The sequence below is a fragment of the Lepisosteus platostomus genome, chromosome 28 (assembly GCF_059453375.1).
Source record: "Lepisosteus platostomus isolate fLepPlt1 chromosome 28, fLepPlt1.hap1, whole genome shotgun sequence".
Lineage (NCBI taxonomy): Eukaryota > Metazoa > Chordata > Actinopteri > Semionotiformes > Lepisosteidae > Lepisosteus > Lepisosteus platostomus.
In genome coordinates this window covers 1,797,136-1,817,396 of record NC_142638.1, presented here as the reverse complement: position 1 = coordinate 1,817,396, position 20,261 = coordinate 1,797,136, and the positions used below count along the sequence as shown (strand labels likewise).

Sequence of the window (20,261 nt, the reverse complement as noted above, 5' to 3'; positions counted from 1 at the left end):
AGCTTTCTAATTTGTGATGCCCTGTATTTTTTTTTTGTGAAAAGAAAATAAAGTCCTTAAAATCGAATTTGGGTTTACAATACTAACCCCAAGGGAAAATAAAGCACCTGCTTTTCAGCAAGAGGTATTTAAATTTTCAAGGCAGAGTGGAAACCATTTTTTGTGATATATTTCCATCCACTTTCTTACTGCTTTATCCAATACGGGGCACACAGACTCACACCAGAGTCTAATTTTGTCAGAAGACAATTGACCAAAAACTCCATGTCTCTGGGCTGTGGGAGGAAGCTAGAGAACCCAGAGAAATCCCACATGAACACAGGGAATACATGCAAACTCCACACACACAGCACCCCAGGTCAAGAACTGAACCCAGGGTCTCATTGCCCTGAAGCAGGGATGCTAATCACGGTGCACTGTGCGCCCGGTAGTTAAAGCAATGAACAGCGAAGAGGTTTGATTGCCAGCAGGGGACTGTGTGCCCCAGGAAAGATCAAATAAATTGTGCTTTACACATAAGTTTCAACATTATTTCCGAAATTATGCTTAAGTGTTCATAATACCTAGTAGAACGACTGTTAACAATGTTGCTATGCAATGTTACTATTTAATACATATAAATGAACACATGTAAAGAAAACACGCGTATGGTGTGATGTCCAGCATTTATTGGTATTTCAGAAACATGAAGCGTGTTTTCTGGAGCCATGAGGCTATGACTATATTTTAAAATAAAATTTATTATTTTTAATTCAGACTGTCAAAACAAATACAGTCGAAACTGACGCTGGGAACGGTTGATTTATGGCAAAAGGTCAACGATATAAACTGAGAAAATAGAACAGTAAAAAATGTCGAGAGGGTCCATAAAAAACACAACTGTTTTTAATTTGTAGGGCTTTCTGTCTTAGTCCACAACACCGCTAGGAGATCATAGTTTGGTGACAGAATTTTGACCTTAGAGACAGAAAATATTTATCTACTGTTTAGACTCAGTCAAACCTCGGAACAATACTGGTGCGTTGTCTGTTGCCGGGGGGAGGCTGTTTGTGTTGTACACACATTTGGAGGAAACTAGTGGAGGCTGTTTTTCAATGAATTGAGATCAACTGTAAGTTTGTTCTTCTATTAAAACATGAAGAAAAAATATCCGATTAGTTTTCTGACGTGTGCTCGACATTGTTGCTAAACGTCAAAGCTGTGGTGTCATACAGATTTTTTTTTGTATTAATGATTAACGTGTGAAACAATATACCTCCGACCTTCAGTCGTGGAAGAAAGATGGGGTAACACTACAGTAAGAACTGTTTTTTAATGAAGGTTTGACGTTGTGTGCTTACATACATGTTCATTACTTCTCATCTTAATTTAACATGCAAAGGAAACGGCTGTACTTTCTTTGTTTTATCTGTTTACACAGATAGGTGCAGTCAAAGGGCTGATATATTTTGATTCTGAAGGTAACGAGTATTGAAAACACGTTTTCTCTCCTCTTATAGTTTGGCCAAGGGAAATATTTTGTTCGAATGCAATTATTTATTATCTACCAATAATAAGCCTATGCTTTTTTTGTTCCTTCGGTTCAGGGAAACAGCTGGTTCCCCTTGTGTTGCAGTTTGATCTGTGTCAGTGTACATGAGCTGCTGGATTTTTGTACCTAAGCCAGTGCTTTTACCTGAGGTTTTTTACCTTGTTAAGCCTTACTTATCTTAGAAAGATGTGTATTCTGCTTTATTTGTGCAGCCTGCGCTAGAACTAGTCTTCAACTCATTCTCGCGCAGTGATATCCTGGCGTGTTTTTCATGCTGTGTTTGGGTTTTCACAGAGAAAGCTGCCCCTCCCCTCTCCCCAGTGCCAGCAGCAATGGCAGGGACAGTGCTGATGTCTCGGTCACTCTGCCTGGGTTATGGCAGAAAGCTGGCGGCTGGCGCACCGGTGGCCGCGCTGTGCTGCTGTACCGTCCGACAGCCCCGTGCTGTGCTCCCGCTGTGCCTGTCCTGGGCGACCCCACCTGGCCGCTCTGTGCACTGCAGCTCTGTCCGGTTCGCCGGACACAACAAGTGGTCCAAAGTGAAAAACATCAAGGGACCCAAAGATGCTGCCAGGAGCCGCATGTTTATGAAGTTTGCCTTGATGATTAGACTGGCTGTCAGAGGTATGTCCTTTTAGGGGAGAAACCCCCCCTTTTTATTCAAAAGTTAAACACCCTACATAAATCCAGTACTATGGTCACAGGGATTAGTTAATAAACTCTCTACTGCACAACAGAGAAAATGCTGAATTGGGGAATTTCTTCAACATTTTAACTAAGTGTGAAACATGTCAGCTCCAGCAAGGCTGTAGTGGTCTTTAACCAGTTCATTCACTATGGTGAGAAGTTCTCCCGTTGAATAGCACCATGGGATCTTCAGGATGTCGGTTTTAATGTCGGTGTAGAAAGACGGGACAAAGGACACTGAGTTTCTGATCTAGGGGAAAAACTGCCAGCTGTTGGTCCACCGACGCTACTTTCAGCTGCAGCCTGACTTTGTTTAGAAGTCTCCTATTCAAGTACTAAACAGACCTGACCTTCTAAGGTCAGACAAGCTCAGGCATCAGAGTGGTCCAATTGGGTGTAAAATCGGCATCTTGTTGTTTTTTTTACTCTCGATCTCACTGTTCGGTGCAGAAGGAGGAGCAAACCCTGACTTCAATGCCCAGCTGGCCAACATCATTGAGCAGTGCAGGAGCAAGAACATGCCCAAAGCGTCCATCGAGGCCGCAGTCAAAGGCGCGGTGAGAAAGTCATTTTCTTACCTGGAGGACCTGGGGACCCCCTGTCCAAAGTTTGCATTTGATCGAGGTTCAAGGATCTGGAGGGATGCATTACATTAGTCAATGCTTTCTAGGCTTGCCTTGCCTCTGTCTGATGAGCACCAGTGCGCTTAGTAGCCAGGTAGACCTGGGCAACGTCTCTGACATTTTGGCTTTGCTCCCTCTGCTGTGGTTTGCAGCAGTCAATTGTGTCATTGTCCATAACTGAAATCCTAAAAGAAATGAAAATCAACGGGTTGAATGAGAAAAGTTTTCAATGAATGCTTCGAAGTATAAAGGTTTTTGAAAAGGGTTTAAAGGTTTAAAGGGTTTTGAAAAATATTTTCAGTAGAAGATTTCCAGGCTGAAACCTCATTGAAACTGAGGTCATATTAAAATGAGAAACCATGAATTAGGTACAATACAGATTACAAGAAAACACCAACCATAAAAAGGTGAAATCACAAGTATGTGTAGCTGGTAGCTTGGCTAATTTTCTGACAGTTCATCTGCAATCTTCAGATAACAACAACGAAACAGATAAGATTTCACATGGGCAGCAGTTTTTCCCATTTTAGGATGTAGAAGCTGCAGACTCTTACGTACTGTAAGTAAACATCGGGAGCTTGACGTGTTTCAGCTAATTCTTACAGGAAACGTGAATAGGAAGCTGTGAGAGAACTTACGATAAAGTTAAAATTATACCTTTCCTCTCATGTTGATAGTGTCAATGCAAGCCCTCAGCACATAAACTCTTACTTCTGTCCCTAGTGCTGTGTGTGGCGAACACAATTCATAAAGCCATCACTATGAAAGCAGTTCTCAAAGCACCGTTTCTTTAACCCTTCTCTTTTCCCTCAGGACAAGTCCAAGGCCTCTTCGTATGCGCTTTATGAAGGCAGGGGGCCTGGCGGCTCCTCCCTGCTTATTGAAATCCTGACCGACAACAATGCACGATCCCACAGGGAGATCAAACACATCCTAGCGAAGAACGGGTATGCCCCCATTTTCCAAACATTCCAATCCCTTTTCTTTTGTCATTTTTTTTTTTATATTTGGTATCGCTATTTTATATTGCCAATGTCGGCCCACCCAGTTTAGTATTGCTAATTGTTTGTGACTTGGGTCCTGGTAACCACTGCTGTAGTGCATGGGGAGAATGAGGAACTGCAGATTTGCTCCTCTTGCCCCCCACCTGTCAGACACACTGCAAACTTAAACTAGAGAACATTTTTGATTGGATTCTCGTTCGATTAACCAGGATAAACGGCTGCTTTAGCTTCTTACATAAGTCTGATCAAGACAGGCAGAGCGTCCGTCTGTGAGTGACCTCTGTTACTGGAGCGAAGCTTTGTCTCCCTCAAGAGGGACAATGTGTGATGGGGCGAGGTACAGTTTCCAGCGGAAGGGTGTGGTCGCGGTGGCAGGGCAGGACGCGGAGGGACGAGTCGTGTCCCTGGAGAGGGCGCTGGAGCTGGCCATAGAGTCCGGAGCAGAAGACGTGAGAGAGACAGAAGATGAGGAAGAGAAGCCATTACTGCAGGTGGGAAAACCCTTCGGCTTTCTGCGACATTTAAGAATGTTTCTATTACCATCATATTTTCCTTTTTGTAAGCCCCAGTCAACCAACTCTTCCTTGCAAGCGTGGGGTTAGCTGCGGGTGTCTCCGTCACAGCAGGCCATGAGACCTCGGATGACCTGAAAACCCACCTTATTGTTCCTTTCTGTAAATAAGTCCCCATTGGTTCTGAGTGCTCATGCGAAATATCCAGTTTCCAAAGTTGGTTTAATACCTGTAGGAAGTAATAGAATTGTGCTGAAAAGATAGAAGCGAAGCTGACTTTGTGTTTGAAGACCCTAATGGCAGTGTCTCAGTGTCTAGTTTGTGCTGTTCATTTTCATATCATTAGCGTTATCGCTTTGTCCTCCGTGCCCTCGGTTCTGGGCATTTCCGTCCTCAGTCTCCCTGTGTTGTCTGGTTTTCAGACTTAAGCAAGCTCTTTCCTTGAAGTGATTTGTGAAACTGTTTTTCTGCGGCCCACCCTTGATTTCAGAAATAGCCAGCTTAAAAGTATATTGGAGCCAATAAAATTACGAAACACTTTTTTGTCTTCAGATTAATACAGACATGGTCTAATTTAGCTGTCTAGACAACTTTTATATTTATCCCATTAATGATGTCCAGACATACTGTAGATATGAATCACATTGTATTTAAATTTGGGTTTACACTAGGCAAGCATCGTGCGGTTCAGAAAATTGCCTTGAGCAGCGAAGTATGCAGAGTTTCTTGCCATATCACCAAAAGAATCGGAGGACGTCTTGCTCAGTGTTCCGTCGGGTCTCTTCCCCCAGTTCATCTGCGATGTGTCCTCGCTGCGCGGTGTGAGACAGGCCCTGGATTCCCTTGGGCTGCGGACGGTGGCGGCTGGCCCGGAGTTTGTTGCCTGCAGCTTGGCACAGCTGTCCCAGGGAGAGATGGAATCTGCCTCCAGGCTCCTCGAGGTGCTCAACGAATGTCCGGACGTCATCCGTGTGTGGGACAACATCCAGGGGGAGGCTTAAGCCTGCTTCTAACCACCTGCCTCCTGTTCTGGCCCTGGGCCAGTAGGGGAAAAGAAGGCAAAGGAGAGTTAACCATGGTAACCGGCTGACCTTCCTCAGGAAACATCATCAGGGGTCAAGCCCATATTTATCAAGGGATGCCCATAGTGGAGATCAGAGGCTTATCTAACTCAGTCTAGACAGCAAGAGGGGCTGTTGGCTGTTGTGCTGTGAGAAGGACAATAGTACAAGTTCTAGTGTGATCAAGAGAAAATTCCATGTTGAAGGCCCCCACATAAGAGCATAAAAACAAACTGAGATCATTTGGCCCATCGTGCGTATTTGTTTACTCTCATTGATCAGAAGAATCTTGTCCAGCCTGTTCTCGAAGGTTCCCGGGGAATCATGCCTTCCATAATCCAGAACACTGGATTGCAAATGTGACTTTTAGATTCTGTTCAGAATTTTTGGATGTTGTATTGTACCTGTTTGAAATTAAAACCATTAATTTATGAAAGACGTGTGTGTGTGTGTTTTTTCAGGAATCAAAAAGCAAAGTAATACCCCTCTTGGTATGAATAGATATGACAGGACGTATTAGGAGTTAACCACTCACATTTCAGATTTTCCCAAATAACCTCTTCTACCACAATCGTGCCTTATTCCAACATGGATCATACATCATAAAATAAATGTTAGTGTGTTTCACATAAAAATGTAGAACCGAAGCTGATTTTGAGTCATTCAACTCAGAGGAGGGGGTAAAGTGGTTTTAGGTATTCCTGTTTTTAAGTGTGAATGCCACTTATATTTAGAAGACATCCATCCACTTTTAAAACTGCTTTATCCACTTCAGGGTCGTGGGGGAGCTGGAGGCTATCCTGGCAAGGCAGGGTACACCCTGGACAGGACGCCAGTCCATTACTGGACACACACTCGCACCAGGGCAGAATCTCCCCGACGCCAGTTGACCTACCAGTGTGTCTTGGACTGTGGAAGGATGCTGGAGCACCCTGTGAAAATGCATGTTAACTAAGGGAACTAAGTTAACGTGCAAGCTCCACACAGAGAGCACCCCAGCTCCCAGAATTGAACCCAGGACTCCAGCACAGTGAGGCAACAGTGTGTCACTGTGCACTCAGAGCACATAAACTACCCAATTGCAATAACCTGTGTCTTTGTATTACAACACTCTTTCTTTTAAGTTTTTTTTTGTCTTCTCTGTTGTAGAAGAAATAACATGTGGTACACAACTCTAGTTAAATCCTCAACTGCTGATAAAATGTTTGATATTGATTATATCAAAATTTGAATTGCAGATTAAAACTTAACATTTCGGCTAAGTATTATATGTTTAGGTTTTACAGATATTCAAAATCGAATATCAAATCTCTGATGCCAGTAATGACATTTTTGTAAATACATCAGCGTTTCATCTTTTTTTTTATATGAGGAGCTACTTTTTCGTGTAAAAAAAAATCTGAAATTTGTAACATCAGCAATTGAGGATTAATTTTCTGTTTGAATCATCAGTATCCAAACCGGTATCGACAGCAACAAAGCGAAAGCGCTCCTCTTGACCACCGATGACAAGCTCATGGGGGGGGCAAACCAAATATCGCGGTATGCTGGCCCTGCACACAAAACTAGATGACGAAACAGCACAAAGTTCATGACGTATTCGGCAAGGACGTCAGCCAGTAGATGCGTGTCTGTGTTGGAACTTGTCGGGCGCTGAGCGCGTAACCTGGCTGCCGTAAGAAATCTGCGGAGGAACTGCGCGCTCCCGAGCGAGTTTGGTGCTGTTTTAGTGCTCTTCATGTGAATTGTCGGTACCCTCAACAGTTATGGGGAGCATCTTATTGACCAGAAAGCTGAATGCTGTAATTATGCCACGTTAAGGAGCTTTAAACTACTTTAATTGAAAAACAACATAACTTTAGGTTTTTTTTTTTTCGGAAGCTGACTGATGGGTTCCGGTGACTGAGTGCGTTTTTTTTTTCAAGTCAGGAAATTCGCTGCAAGGAGATTAAATTTACTTTGGAGCGATGTGCATGCGGACCCGAGCTCCTTCAAACACCGTTTCGTGAGTTTTTTTTTTTTTGTAAGGTCCCTTTTTTTTTCTTCTTCTTCTTCTTCTTCTTCTTCTTCTTTCGGGAAAGCGGGTGTGTCTCGACTTCAGCCGAGCTGCCCTCTCCGCGCTTGTCAAAACCAGACCGGACCGAAAAAATACAAAGTTTTTTTTTTTGAGGGGGGGGGCAGAGATCTGGGCTGCTGTGGCGAAGGTCTTATTAAAACCATCAAAGCAGAGATGGAGAAGACATGACATGCTCCGGTGGGAGTCTTCAGCGCCAACCTGCAGCTCTTTTCTGGGGGTGGAGGAGGGACACACTTTTGTTTTTAAAGAGGGTGTCCTCGTTTGCAGCGGTTTCCCTTCGCCTTTGGGGGAGAGAGAGAGAGAAAAAAAAATGGAGATAACTGATTTTCACAACTTCACCATAACGTCACGGCTTTGCTTGCGCCGGGCTGCTCCGTCTTGTTTTTAAAACTTTACGGGTTTGCAAAGTCTGACGGACTCGTTTTATTACTTCTCCGGAGTCCCCAGCCTCGACGCAAGATCTGATTATTGCCCCCAAACCGGGGCAGTGATTTCATGATTATCTTTCTGCTCGACCGGACAAGCAGTTTTTGTTGGGTTTTTTTTTCTTCCGCGGTGCATGAAAATACGGATCTTCTGTTTCCACAGATCGTTAACATCGTTTTAACTTGAATAGTTTCGATAAGTGTTCTGGTTTTCCGTCTTTTTTTTTTTGGTAATTATTATTTTGTGGAGGCCCTGCGCATCTATCTATCGGGACTTTTGTGGAGAACAACAACAACAACAACAAAACAATATATCCTTGCGTGATAAGAAGACGGCGGAAAAAAAGTGCGAGTTTTGCAGGAAAGGCGTGCGATCGAGAAAGCAGTTTCGTGTTGTTGTTTTGTTTTATTCCCCCTCTCGCACGGACACCAGGATTTCATAAATGCCTTGAAGTCGACTTTCTCCATCCCGGGACACCCCTTCCACCCGTTAACAACCCGTACATGTGCATTTTTTATTGTGGACTTCAGCGACACTCTGGAAGAAAAACTCGTGTTTTGACCCGAGGCCAAGAAAAATGTTTGAACTTAATTTAGCAGCAGACATAGCCTGGCTTCGCTTTTTTCTCTCGGTATGCTTGTCAGGAAAATCCAAGACTGCATTGGACGTTTTATAGCTGTCTGGATATTTTCTTGTCAAGGGGAGGAAAAAAAAAAGCAAGCTGAAAACAACCCAGAAACGAAATAGCACAGTTTCACTTTAATTCGTTTCTTTCTTTTTTTTTTTTACTTGTAAATCTCTCGACAACCCGGGACTACAAGTGCTCTGACCGACAGGACTCAAGATTTGTTTTTTTGTTTGTTTTTTTCCCAGTTTGGTTGTGTTTTGCAAGTCCCGCGACCAGTTAACGAGCCTTTCGGGATTAAAAAGCGATGTATTTCGACAGCTAGCGAGGATGCGTGACAACTGAGCCCCCTTTTTGCAAGCGACTGTCGGACTGCTCGCTTGTTTGGGAGAGTCACTTGCGGAGTGAGCTGCTGCTGTTTTGCTCGGGCAAGAGGCAAGCGTGTTACCCCAGGAGGTGAGACAGCTGTGACATTACTCACTCTTTGCATCTGTCTGAGGTGGTGCTCAGCTCGCCAAGAAGGGGTGTACTTAATGCGTTAACGTGGGTTTTGTTCCTGCTTGACCTATAGAGTTGTTTTCTGTGATACCAGCTGCTGTATGATTCCTTTAAGAGGTCTGGAGACAGTGCGTCAAATTACCAGTTACATCAACGTCTTTTCACAGTTTCAGACCGTGATTTTTCCCAAGATTTCCATTGTGCACAGCTGACCCAAAATGGCCTTTTCCTTCTATACAGTTTGGTTTTTATGACGGGGCCTTTTGGGGGGAAAACTTCCCGTTGTATTTCAGCAAGGCAAGCGTCCAGCTCTTACAAATAATTGCTTTTGTCATGCATGCGTTCTTGGGCTTTAAATTAGAGAATTTAGACAGATATAGAAAGTTGCGTAGTGCGCTATGAGCAAGGTTCCTGTGCCGGTGACCTAGAGAGCAGAGGAGCTGCAGAAAAACAACTTTCGAAAACACGTGCTCGACAGTCTTTTTGACCAGCAGTATTGTTGTGGATTTCTTCAGAGAGGCATGGAAAGAGGTGAAAGGCTTGTACACAAGGCCTTCTCAGTGGCTGGGGGGCTGTATTTTTCACAGTGCTGAGAACACATGCAGTGTGCGTCTAGTTACGTCCTAAACAGGACACAAAACTTCACTTCATTCCTTTGACTTTGGCAAGTGCCTCTGCTCCTCAGTTGTGTGGTGGGGTTCAAGGATTTAGTATGTGAGAAGGTGCGGGTTTGTGTGTCAGTTTTGTGTTTCCATTTGTAACTCAACATCTATAGAAAGCTTATTCTTCTTATCGGCCTTAAGGCACAGCAGGCCAACTCTGGTTCTGCACCACAGTGCAGCAGGTTTTATAGGTTTCTTACATCATCAACATGTAAAGACTTCAGTTAAGAGTTAAGCAAGTCCAGTCAAGCTGCTAATTAGCCATTTACTGAAGGTGATAGAATATTTTGTATTAGATAAAGCGATTAGAAAAAGGATGGAGGAATGATGGCGATACCCTCTTTGTTTTCAAAACCACTGTATCAGTAATGGCTCAGGCCTGACTTGTAGTCCCTCAACCTACTGTGGGATCGTTTTGAAAAGCCCACAAAATTGCCAGCCACTTTTTAATCCCTTACTTGTGCGCAAGGTCACCGAGAGGGGTAGTTGTTTCCAAAATTGTATAATCCACTCCAAAACCAAGTTGCTCGGACGACTAGACATCTTTGAGGCAGGCTAATGAAGTGTAAAATTGTGATGCCCCAAGGGGCATCCGTGACAACGGATTCTGTTGTGAACATGGCTTTCATCTGTTTACCTAGAAATCAGGGACAAACTCTGGAACAGCTCCCCGCTGTGACCCTTGGCTACCAGGTGGGGAGGCTGCATTGTCTGGGCTCTGCCGGTGTGGAGGCTCAGTCGGCTTCCATTGTTCACCCTCAGTGCTGTGCTGCTACTGCAGGTTTGCGTGTCGCCATCATCGGGTGTCCTCCCGGTCCCTCGCCCCTGGGCCCTCGGGTTGGATGGAGGCTGTGCATGATTTGGAGGATGTTGTCGTACCTTGCCTCCCTCCTGCGTTGTTCTGAGAATTCCCTTGGTGTGCATTATTGCTTAGACCACTGGCGATTCCAAAATCCTGGGTCACGGTGCGACGAATTCAAAGCTAAGCTCCCAGGTTTGCCCGAAGGAGAAGTCGGCGAGAGTTTCCAGGAGCCCTGCGCCACAGCTGTAGTTTTTTAAGTGGATCCAGGAGCTGCCCACGCTCACAGCAGGTTGCAGTTATCCCTGCGTGAAAACAAATTGCACTAGGGCCCCGCTCCACCGAGGGGAGCGGAGGTGAAAGCAGGGATTAGTCCTTGCAGCAGGAGGAGCTGCGCATTGTGATCTAAAAAATATCATTTGTTTCCGAGGCAGAAAGACGGGGTGATTCCAGGTTCGTTGACGGTGCAAACATTTTACCACGGCCAGCTTGTCATCTGGGTTTCAGTCTCGCTGACGGTGGTTTCCTTGAGCTCAACGTTGACCCGCTAGCTAGCCGGATGAGGTATTATTTAACAGTTTTCAGCTCCTGGGGATTAGAAATTGGCCTTAGCTCTGCAGCAGTGTGCTGTTATTACCAACAGATGCGATACTTACCGAGGGACTGATTGTTTCAGTCAATTACCCATCTGATCAGCACCGATTCGGCAACCTATTAAAAGCTGTTCATACAGCATTAATGTAGTGATTAAGTATCAAGCAAACTGTCAACAGACTGCATTTACCGGCAACCACATATTTAAACCAGGGCTATTCGGAAGCCAAGCTCCATGTAGTTGGGAAAGTCCTCCTTAAGAAAATAATTAAATTAAATTATCAGTGCAATGCACTGGCGTCCTGTCCAGGGTGTTCCCGGTTTGCTCCCAGTGCCTGCCGGGATAGACTCCGACTCCCCCACGAACCTCAGACAGATAAAGAGGTTAGAAAATGGATGGACTGGACGTACAGCAATGAGGACGTCGCTGTCACAGAGGAGTCGGTGCTGTTAACTGCACCTTGGAAAAGGGAAAAGCAAACTGGGCTGAAGCGGGAGATGAATGGTGCAGGGAGGGAGACGTGTGGACAGACAGGTCACAGGAGAAAGAAGTGGGGTTTTCAGGCCTCAGGAATGGGATACGTGCAAAAACACATTGAGGTGCTTCGCTTCGTGGGGCAGATGCTTTCAACAGCAGAACAGTAAGTGCTGTGCATTCCTGAAATTCATCCAGGAAGGTTTGCTGAAAGCAGCGAAAACCGAGGAGAAAGCGCGTGACCGAGCAAGTGTTTTAGAGCACCAGGCAGCTCTAAAAATGACATCAGCTTTTTCAGCACTAGAACTCCAGAGATTCGTTTGGACTTTGGACTTCATCCGTCCATCCACCGGTTTTCTAACCGCTTCTTCCAGTTCGGGGTCGTGGGGGAGCCGGAGCTTATCCTGGCCAGCACTGGGATCGAGGCAGGGAACACTCTGAACAGGACGCCAGTCCATCACAGAGCAGACACACTGATACTCACTGCAGAGACAGTTTTACAGAAGCCATTTAACCTACCAGTATGTTTCTGAACTGTGGAAGGAAACTGGAGCACCCAGAGGAAACCGACGTGAACTGGGGGAGAACATGCAAACTCCACACAGACAGCACCCCAGGTCCGGAATTGAGGCGGCAATGCTAACTACTGTGACCCAGTCCCTACCTCTCTTGACTTCTGTCAGCTTTATTTTTCTGTGCTTGTAAATCATATTGTTTCTTTTTTCTCGTTTTCCTTGGTGGAACTTATCACTATATGTAGTAATAAGTACTACATATCAGTCTTGCTTTAGATTATTGTGCAGTGTTAGGTAAATAGTTAATATAGAGAACCCAGGGAACAATACCATTGTATTAGTAAATTGTAAATTGTGAAGTATGAGTGGTGTAGACAGTGCTGGTTTTTAGAGGCCATGATTATAGTCTTGGCTATGACATTTTTGTCCTGACTGTGCAGACTTTTTTATTGAATAAGCATGACGTGGTATTCGTTACATTAACAGGGGTCTTCTGTGAATGTCACAGGCTGGTAGCATGTGTGTGACCCTGTTGGAAGCCGTATATCTGTGGTGCATGCTTTGGCAGCAGGTTGCAGAAGCTGGCTTGTGAAATTCTTTACCATTTCTCTGTTTTTACCTAAAAGATCATGTGCCTGTTCCCTGATCGATGATGCTTAGATGTGATATTGTGTCCCAGTTCTTCCCACAAATGTTCACATGGATCTGGGATCCAGAGCAAAACTTCAATTTTCTTGTCTCATCAGAAGCCACTGTTACATCAGCAACATGTGAGGCGTATTGTCCTACTGGAACTACATCCTACTGCATGAGTCCACAGGAAGGGCAGTAAGTGAGGTTCCCATTAAGATCGATGTAGTTGTGAAGTCGGGTTGCTATTACTCCAAGTAGATTTCTGTAGCAGCTAGACTCTCCTGCCCAGCTCAGTGCACTTGATGGTGATTTGTTGATCATGTAGACGTGTTGTGAGTCATGGTCTCCCGGAATGTGGCCCGGCACTGTTGGACTGCTTGCCTGTAATGTCTTGCCAAGTGAGAATTGGCTGATCTGTGGTCACCACAGACGGTGCGCTGACCTTTCCCAGCACCCAGCAGGCTACTGGCACAAAGGTATTGTTTTCTTGATAAGCAGGGTATGTTATTTCCTTTCTCCTCTTTTCCTTCTAGACCTTTAAGAGATCCCATTAAGTCTGTCTGCTATGTCTTTGAAAGTTAAAAGGAACATGCAAACTTCACACGGGTGTCCCGATCCAGAACCAAGACCAAAAGAGCTGAGGTAGCAGCTCTTATTGCCACATGGATGTTCTACCTCAATCCCTGGATAAGAAATTCACTTGTATCTTTTGAATGCGAGGACAATTTAGCCACTAACGGACAGATGGGAAAAGTCAACAGATTGTGGAATGATCTTTAATAACGAGGCTGTGCCTGAAGTTACAGTAGGAGTGATAATATAAAAAGATATTGCTGTGGCATCTTGTATTTGCCACACTGGATAGTCTTGAGTCCTTGCTAATGTCGCTTTCTTGTTAGTAGTGGCCTAACCACTGCTCCACACAACTGCCTTTTAATTCTAACGACTGAGTGACATATGGTAAGGAGTGTATAAAAGCTGACAGACAGGCTTGTTAGTGAAATATGAGTTTGAAGGGTCAGTTACATCATTCAGAGCTCAGAATGGGGGGTTAAGAGGATGTGGGTTGAGATCCCTGGTTTGGCTTCGGATGGAATAATCGGAACCAGTTATTTCCTGGTAAGAAGTCTAGGTGAATTTGTTGAGACGAAAAGGCTCGCCGTTCGCAGGGCATCTTGTGTGGTGAAGTCCGAGACTGTGATTTTCGGCATTAACATCGTCCAAGGAGGGGGTTGGAGATCTTGGGTCTTCTGAAAGGGAAAATCTGGGTGACCCTTGGTGATTCTCCTCGACGTCCAGCCCTTCCCAAGAAGTGCTGCTCTAACAGAAATCCCGCTGCCTGTGTTTATGGGAATCCTCCTTTGCCATTATTGTTGCACACTAGCTGAGGAAAGGCCTGTTCTGGTGTGCGATGGGCCGATCGCTGAGGGAGTACAGCGCATTCTAGACTTGAAGCTCGAGTCTGACAGTCCTGGGCAGCCCTGGGCCCTGGCTGTGGCCTCCAGACTGAACGTGGGGTCTTGAGTTCCTTGTGCAGACCTGTATGCAGACTTCCCCTTTACTGGAAGCGTTGGCTAATCGTGTACTTCATGATATGCAGGATATTGTAAACTTGCTTCTTTATTTTGGAGTCAAATTGCATGCGAGACGTGAAGCTACACATTTTCATATGTTCCTTTGCTGCTTCGTAGGCACAGTTTGTGGAAGAGCAAACAGTGAAACCTTAACTCAAACTGGTATGTAATGGGAGTAGGTATGTACATCCCATTAGGTATGTAAGGGGCGTGTCTCCTGGTTTCCTGTAAAAATGAGGAGAATTTTTTTTTCTGGGTCTGTGCAGAAGAGCAGCAGTTTGGAGCAACTTTTAACAGACCTTCAAAAGCACAGCTGGTCACAACTAGCATCATTTTTACAGTGACCAAGCAAAATAACTTCTTCTTACATGTGACTTTTGTTTTCCAGGATCTTGGTGTAATGCTGGGTGACGCTGAAGAACAGTGTCGTTGAAGATCTGAGTGCAGCTGGGGTCTTTAATCTACTTTACCAAAATGAGTAAGTTAACCAGTCCACCCGACAAACTGGAGAATATGCATCTCGGTGAGCTGCTGTAAGGTTTGGTTTGCTGTGAGATGCCTGCCATTGTTCACTGCCTAATATTTCTTTTACTTTTTTGCAATGACCACTCTCTCTTTTATTGAGAGTGGGCTGCATGTGCACACGAAGCTGCTATGTGCCTGACTCCTCCTGCAGCAGCTAGTGAAACATCTTGGGGTACTTTGGTTGTACCCACTTTCCACTTGTCAGCCACTGCTTGGGAGCTCCCAGTGAGAGCTGACTAGTGGCACAGCCCAGATTGGAACCTGTGATGTCTTGACTGTGCGCCGAGAACAGTCCTTTACGGGCTGAGCTATTTGCGTGGTTTGCAGGGCGGCTGCAAGGATATTCACTTGTACTGTGAGCTCCGTCTTTATTTATTCTGTTGTGTTGTCTTTTAGTGTAGAAAACCTTCACCTGGCATGTATCAACCTTGACCCTTGTCTGGCAAAACTAAGACAGTGAGAGACTTTAGTATTAAATGATTCATAGCTCACTTTATGGTGAAGAGTATTGTTTCAATTATAATTTCTTGGGCACTTGCATAACTAAAAATGCATATTAAGTGAATCGTTCATACTTTTACAACTCCCACAAATCTGTACGGACAACATAACTCTGTCAGATCATGAGAGTTGTTTACTAGTTACAGCTGCAAAACATGGGCTGCAGAGACTGGCTTTTGTTGTGAGCAACAGTTTGTTACTTGAGCAGATCTCCACTGAATGTAGAAATGCAAACAAATCTATGTTCAGATTAAGTGAAAAAGACCCAGTTCAGGTTATCTGTACAGCAGTATGCAGTGGTGGATTTTCACTGGTTGTATAGCAGATGGTTACTGGATGGAGAGAGTTCTAGGTTTGTAATTTGTGACTGGCAGGCAGGTTGAAGATTTTGTATATGCCATATGTTGGGGATCCTTAATGGTTCCCAACAAATTTATGACACAGGATTGTGGTAGACTGGAGCTGGAGGCAGACACCCTGGTGCTAGGCTCTCCATTTTCCCAGCTTCCAGACTCCATCCTTGGAAAGTAATCCACATCTCATTTGAAGAAAGTAGTCGCTCTTGCTTAGCAGCAGAAGGGGATATGTTTCAGTGTTTTGGAAAATGTGCACGCTATACAGCGACGCCTGTGTGATGTGTGGCCAAGCTACACAGTACATATTTTTCCTTCGTTTTAAGTTAAACCGTCTCTCTGGAGATCGGAGCCTGAAAGAAAAAGAAATAGTAGGGGCAACTGTTTGACATTCCAAGAACCGGCTCTTTTATAAAGAGTGTTGGATTTATTTATTTTACTACAATATGGACCGTAACTGCTTTTCTTTCTTCATTTGAAGGCAATTACCCAAATATACCAAAGTGTTGTAACTGATGAAGTGTACAGCTTTCTCTCACCCTTTTGCCCTCTACATCTCTCCCTTTTTTCTGTTTCCTTCTCTCTTTCTCTCCCAAACAGCTGGTCTGTGCTCTTGCCTTCACCAGTTAAACACCTATACCAACAAACCCTCCGGTATGTGGAGTTCCTGAATGAGTCAGAAACAGAAACAAACCACAGGCAGGGAGAGATTTTTTTCTGTCTTCCTGCTGGGTTTACATGAGGGAAATACAACATGTACTTGGAGTTGTGTTCCCAACTTCATTTGGAGAAAGGTCATTTGGAAACGAGTTATGTTTTATTCTCCTTTGCTAAACAATGTCTATTTTATGTTTGTGTCTGGTGTTCAAGTGCAGGTGGAGTAATAATTTCATTTGAAGGTCAAATGGCTACCTTTTGGAAATAGAGATTATGACATTCATATTCAAACTTCTGCTGTAGTTCCCCTCTTGCAAAACAGTGCACAAATGTGCACATGGAGAGAACTGTCTTGAAAGCCATTTCCCAGAAGACGGCACATCTGCAGACAGCACATCTGCAGAAGACGAGGTTCTGGGAGACCAGTTTATGCTTCCCAGTCATTTTGTTGAAGCAGATACTCTGGCTTCTTTCAAGAAACATCTTGATGAGACCCTGTGATAAGTTAGCTGCTTACTAGCAAATGGGCAAGATGGGCCCAGTGGCCTGTGGTCGTCTGTATCGTTCTGTGTTCGTTCCTGCTGTGCCCTGCTTGTCCTTGACTGAGTGCGTTTCTCATCATAGAAGTTTGCTCACTGAAATTGCAGGCCTGAATCGAAGGAATGAACGCTGAAGACTAACATTGTTCAGTAGTGACTTGGCGATATTGTTGCAGTTATTTCTGCTTAAAGTAATTGTTGTGAAGCACTCATCTCACAACTCAGAAATCGCTGATTCGCTCATTAGAAGTCTGATGTGTTCAGAATTTACCAGGATTTCTTTGGTATGCTGTACAAGAGCAACCCCTGGTGCTAACTGTGAACCGTTAGTGTTGCTCATCAGTCTTTGATTATTGATTTCTGCTTGATTGTTGAGCTCTGCAGTTTATACATTAGGGTTCACACTGAATATACATATCCTGGGCCTGACCATGTTTCACAGAACAAATTCATTCAATTAATACAAATTAGTGATGAGTTGGGGCTAATCAGGGATTAGCAATTGGTGGTTCCAAAGTTTGTGGGTGTAAAATGAAAAATAATGAAAATAAGAGACTAATGAACAACTCTGTTGTTGATATCCTAAATATCAGAGTAGGGAGCTGTGTCAGCATGCGTAGGCTGCAGAGGAACAGGGAAAGGTTTATTGCATGCTGAAAGGAAACGAGACGATGTTGTGGCTGTAGAGCCTTCTTCACATGTCAACACCTGGAAGGGCCACAGCTGAAGGAGGCTTTACAGCCGAAACGTTGTCTCTTTTCTTTTTTCTTTCAGGATAGAATAAACCTATATATGTTCCTACAGATCCAGAATAACAGCTTTCCAGCAAGCACCTGAAACAACTTTTTTGGAGAAACGTGAACAGACTGTCTCCCAGGACCTGGAAGGTTATGGGCTCTCTGTGACTTGAAGAGCCTAGTGGTTTGCTAACCGTTTCCGTTCTCCACCTCAGACGAGCGACAAGCCCTGCACTCCATCATGAAGGACCTGGTGGCCTTGCAGATGTCCAGACGGCAGGCCCTCTCGGGATACGAGATGGGGAAGAGCAAGGCCTCAAGCCAGTCCAACAGACAGGTCAGAGCAGCTCCTGTTATTGCCTGATTCATCCCGTGAATCAAAGCGCTTTACACGGAGGGGAACCACTTTTTGCCCCACTGACATGCAGCTCCTACTCGGGAGACGTGCTGTACGCCAGGCATTGCGTGCCAGCAGCCCCACCACATGCCAGATCGGGGGAAAGCGAGAAGCCGCTTCACTAATTGGGCTTACGTGACGTGTCCTACCTGAAGGTCTCCTTTCATTCAAAGTGGAGGTTAGATACACTTAACTCTTTACAGATCTTAAATTGCCAAGTTGTCAAGACCAAAGTGTACCGTTCCATCCCCTCTTACAGCACGCAGCTTTGAGAACATGTAGTGTGGGGATCAGTGTGACAGGCGGCTCACCTGGTAATAGAGTAGGGGGCTGTTTGCAGGGGTCATGCACTTCTTCCAATAAGACAACTAACTGCACTTTTCACTTAAAAAGGTTCTAGACACCCGATCACATAATTGGCACACTGGAGCATAAGTAAAAAAAACAACTCACCCCAGTCCCTGTTGACTGCACAGAGTAAATCCAAACAGATGTGAGATAGAAAAAGATCCATCTGAGCAGCTGAAAGCACAGTGCTGAATTTGTGAAGGGATTTCCTGTCAGACCATCACTCTGATTGGCTACCACATGAATGTACTGTATTGCTCATGCTGACATTTATCCAACCAACATTTTACCTCTGTTCTGGTGACATAAAAACATACTTAAGGAATGTAATTACTACTTTCAGAATTGTTACATGTACTCTGGGGTAAAGTGTTGAGTAGTGCGTAACTGTACAGAGTTGGGCGTTTGAACCATTGAGCTACAATGCAGAAACTGCTACAGTATTTACACCCAATAGCAATGATCAGGTGTTGATCTTTGGTGCTTCTTGACTTTTGTTATCTGCTTGTGAAAGAAATCTTCACAATGTTTACATTGCATGTTCTGCTTTTATGCTAAAAATGGACAGTGCTGTCTTTTTCAGATGCCAAAAGGCAGCTTATACAAAAACCAAGCGTTATGTCTTGTTAAGATAAGACAAAGCAGCAGTTTGCTGTAGAATCCGTGCAGAGACTCTGGATGTGGTTCGCTGTGTTCTGTGTACTTCAGCAGAGTATAAAGGGCAACAGTTATTGAAGCCTGGCAATGTAGAAAGCTTTTGGGATTGCTGGTGTTTCACTTGTCATGTTCTGTAGAGGGAAAGCTTGAACTCATGTGTCCTCTCTGTCTGTCTGTGTAGGATGATGTAAGAATAAAGTTTGAATACAACGGGGAGAGAAGGTAAGTGTTCCTCATTTTGTAATATGTAGAATAACCAGAAAGTGAACCGCCTGATTTTGATGATATTGCAGGTTTGTTCTTTCTGTTCTCCATGACTGTATCAGTGACATTGCCTACATTGTCAGGTTTCTTGTTGATGGCTGACAATTCGTGTGGAGGTGCCCCATCATATTATTTTCACTTTTATATCATTTGCCACGTGTCTCTGTTTGAAAGAGAGACTAACCACCTAGCCTTGGCAGAATCCTGCTTCAGTCAGTCCCATTCTCGAAAGCACTTCGTTGTTCTTCAGGCTCACAGTGTAAAATGAAGGCGCTCTTATCCGTATTCTTTGTTAAGCGGAAGGAAGGAGATTTGTCTGGTTGGAGCTCTGGTCTTTGTGTGTGCGTGCGTGTTTACGCTCGCTCACGTGGGGCTGCTGGCCCCTCAGCCACAGTGAAGGGGATAGGGGCTGTGGTTTCTCCCTGCCTGCCAGGAGAAAACCACAGAAATGCGTGGTGGGCTAGGAGGGGCGGGCCCTTTCCCGAGAGCTGCTCCGACCAGGCCAGGCCTCGCTGAGGACTGATACGCTCGCCGCCGTTTCCGCTGGCTCCTGTTCCCCCGCGCGGGCCCACCTTGCCACGAGCCGCCAAAGGCGACGAAGACCAGGGCACCTCCCCGCGCGCCACGGCAGCTGTTATAAGTTACTGGCCTGTGGTTTTTCTTTCCATTGTTCACATCCTGATTCGATTTCCAAAAGTAAAAAAGCCACTACGGCCGTTATCGCTCCTTCTGCCCTCACGCGCAGAAGTGGTCGCTGTGTGAGGTGGCGTGGAGCTCTGGCATGCCCTCTGTGGACATGCGCGCCCCCTCAGGCGGATCTCATCCCCATCGGAAAGCTTCCCAGATCGAGGGTTGAGGATTGGAGGGCAGGTGCCGTGTTTTTCTGGGAGTAGAAGAGGAAAAAAGTTGGCTTGACAACTTCAAGTCTAGTTAGTATTATTTGTCGGTTTTCTCAAGAGCAACCTGCATGTTTAGCTGTTTATACTC

General features: G+C 44.9%; 2 protein-coding genes across 5 annotated transcripts in view; both read left to right on the top strand.

Moving 5' to 3' along the window:
* Positions 1-988: 988 nt before the first annotated feature.
* Positions 989-5,854, top strand: taco1 (translational activator of mitochondrially encoded cytochrome c oxidase I). 3 transcript variants are annotated; one of them, XM_088623218.1, is made up of 6 exons: positions 989-1,111; positions 1,826-2,155; positions 2,669-2,775; positions 3,655-3,788; positions 4,159-4,336; positions 5,149-5,854. In XM_088623218.1, exons 2-6 carry the CDS (start codon positions 1,864-1,866, stop codon positions 5,356-5,358), a joined length of 921 nt encoding a protein of 306 aa, XP_088479344.1. In that variant the 5' UTR covers positions 989-1,111; positions 1,826-1,863; the 3' UTR covers positions 5,359-5,854. The 3 variants fall into 3 exon arrangements, with proteins under 3 accessions (XP_088479344.1, XP_088479345.1, XP_088479347.1); XM_088623219.1 differs by having other exon boundaries at positions 1,014-1,119; positions 1,828-2,155; XM_088623221.1 differs by lacking the exon at positions 989-1,111 and adding an exon at positions 1,132-1,297.
* A 1,198-nt stretch (positions 5,855-7,052) lies between these two features.
* map3k3 (mitogen-activated protein kinase kinase kinase 3) overlaps positions 7,053-20,261 on the top strand; it is a 34,750-nt gene continuing 21,541 nt past the window's right edge. Inside the window, exons 1-5 of one of the 2 annotated variants that reach the window (XM_088623192.1) lie at positions 7,053-9,002; positions 14,685-14,774; positions 16,276-16,329; positions 17,824-17,945; positions 19,192-19,232. In XM_088623192.1, the coding sequence (XP_088479318.1) occupies positions 14,771-14,774; positions 16,276-16,329; positions 17,824-17,945; positions 19,192-19,232 (221 nt within the window). In that variant the 5' untranslated portion in view covers positions 7,053-9,002; positions 14,685-14,770. The remainder of the gene's footprint in view (positions 9,003-14,684; positions 14,775-16,275; positions 16,330-17,823; positions 17,946-19,191; positions 19,233-20,261) is intronic. The other variant, XM_088623193.1, reaches the window with a different exon arrangement.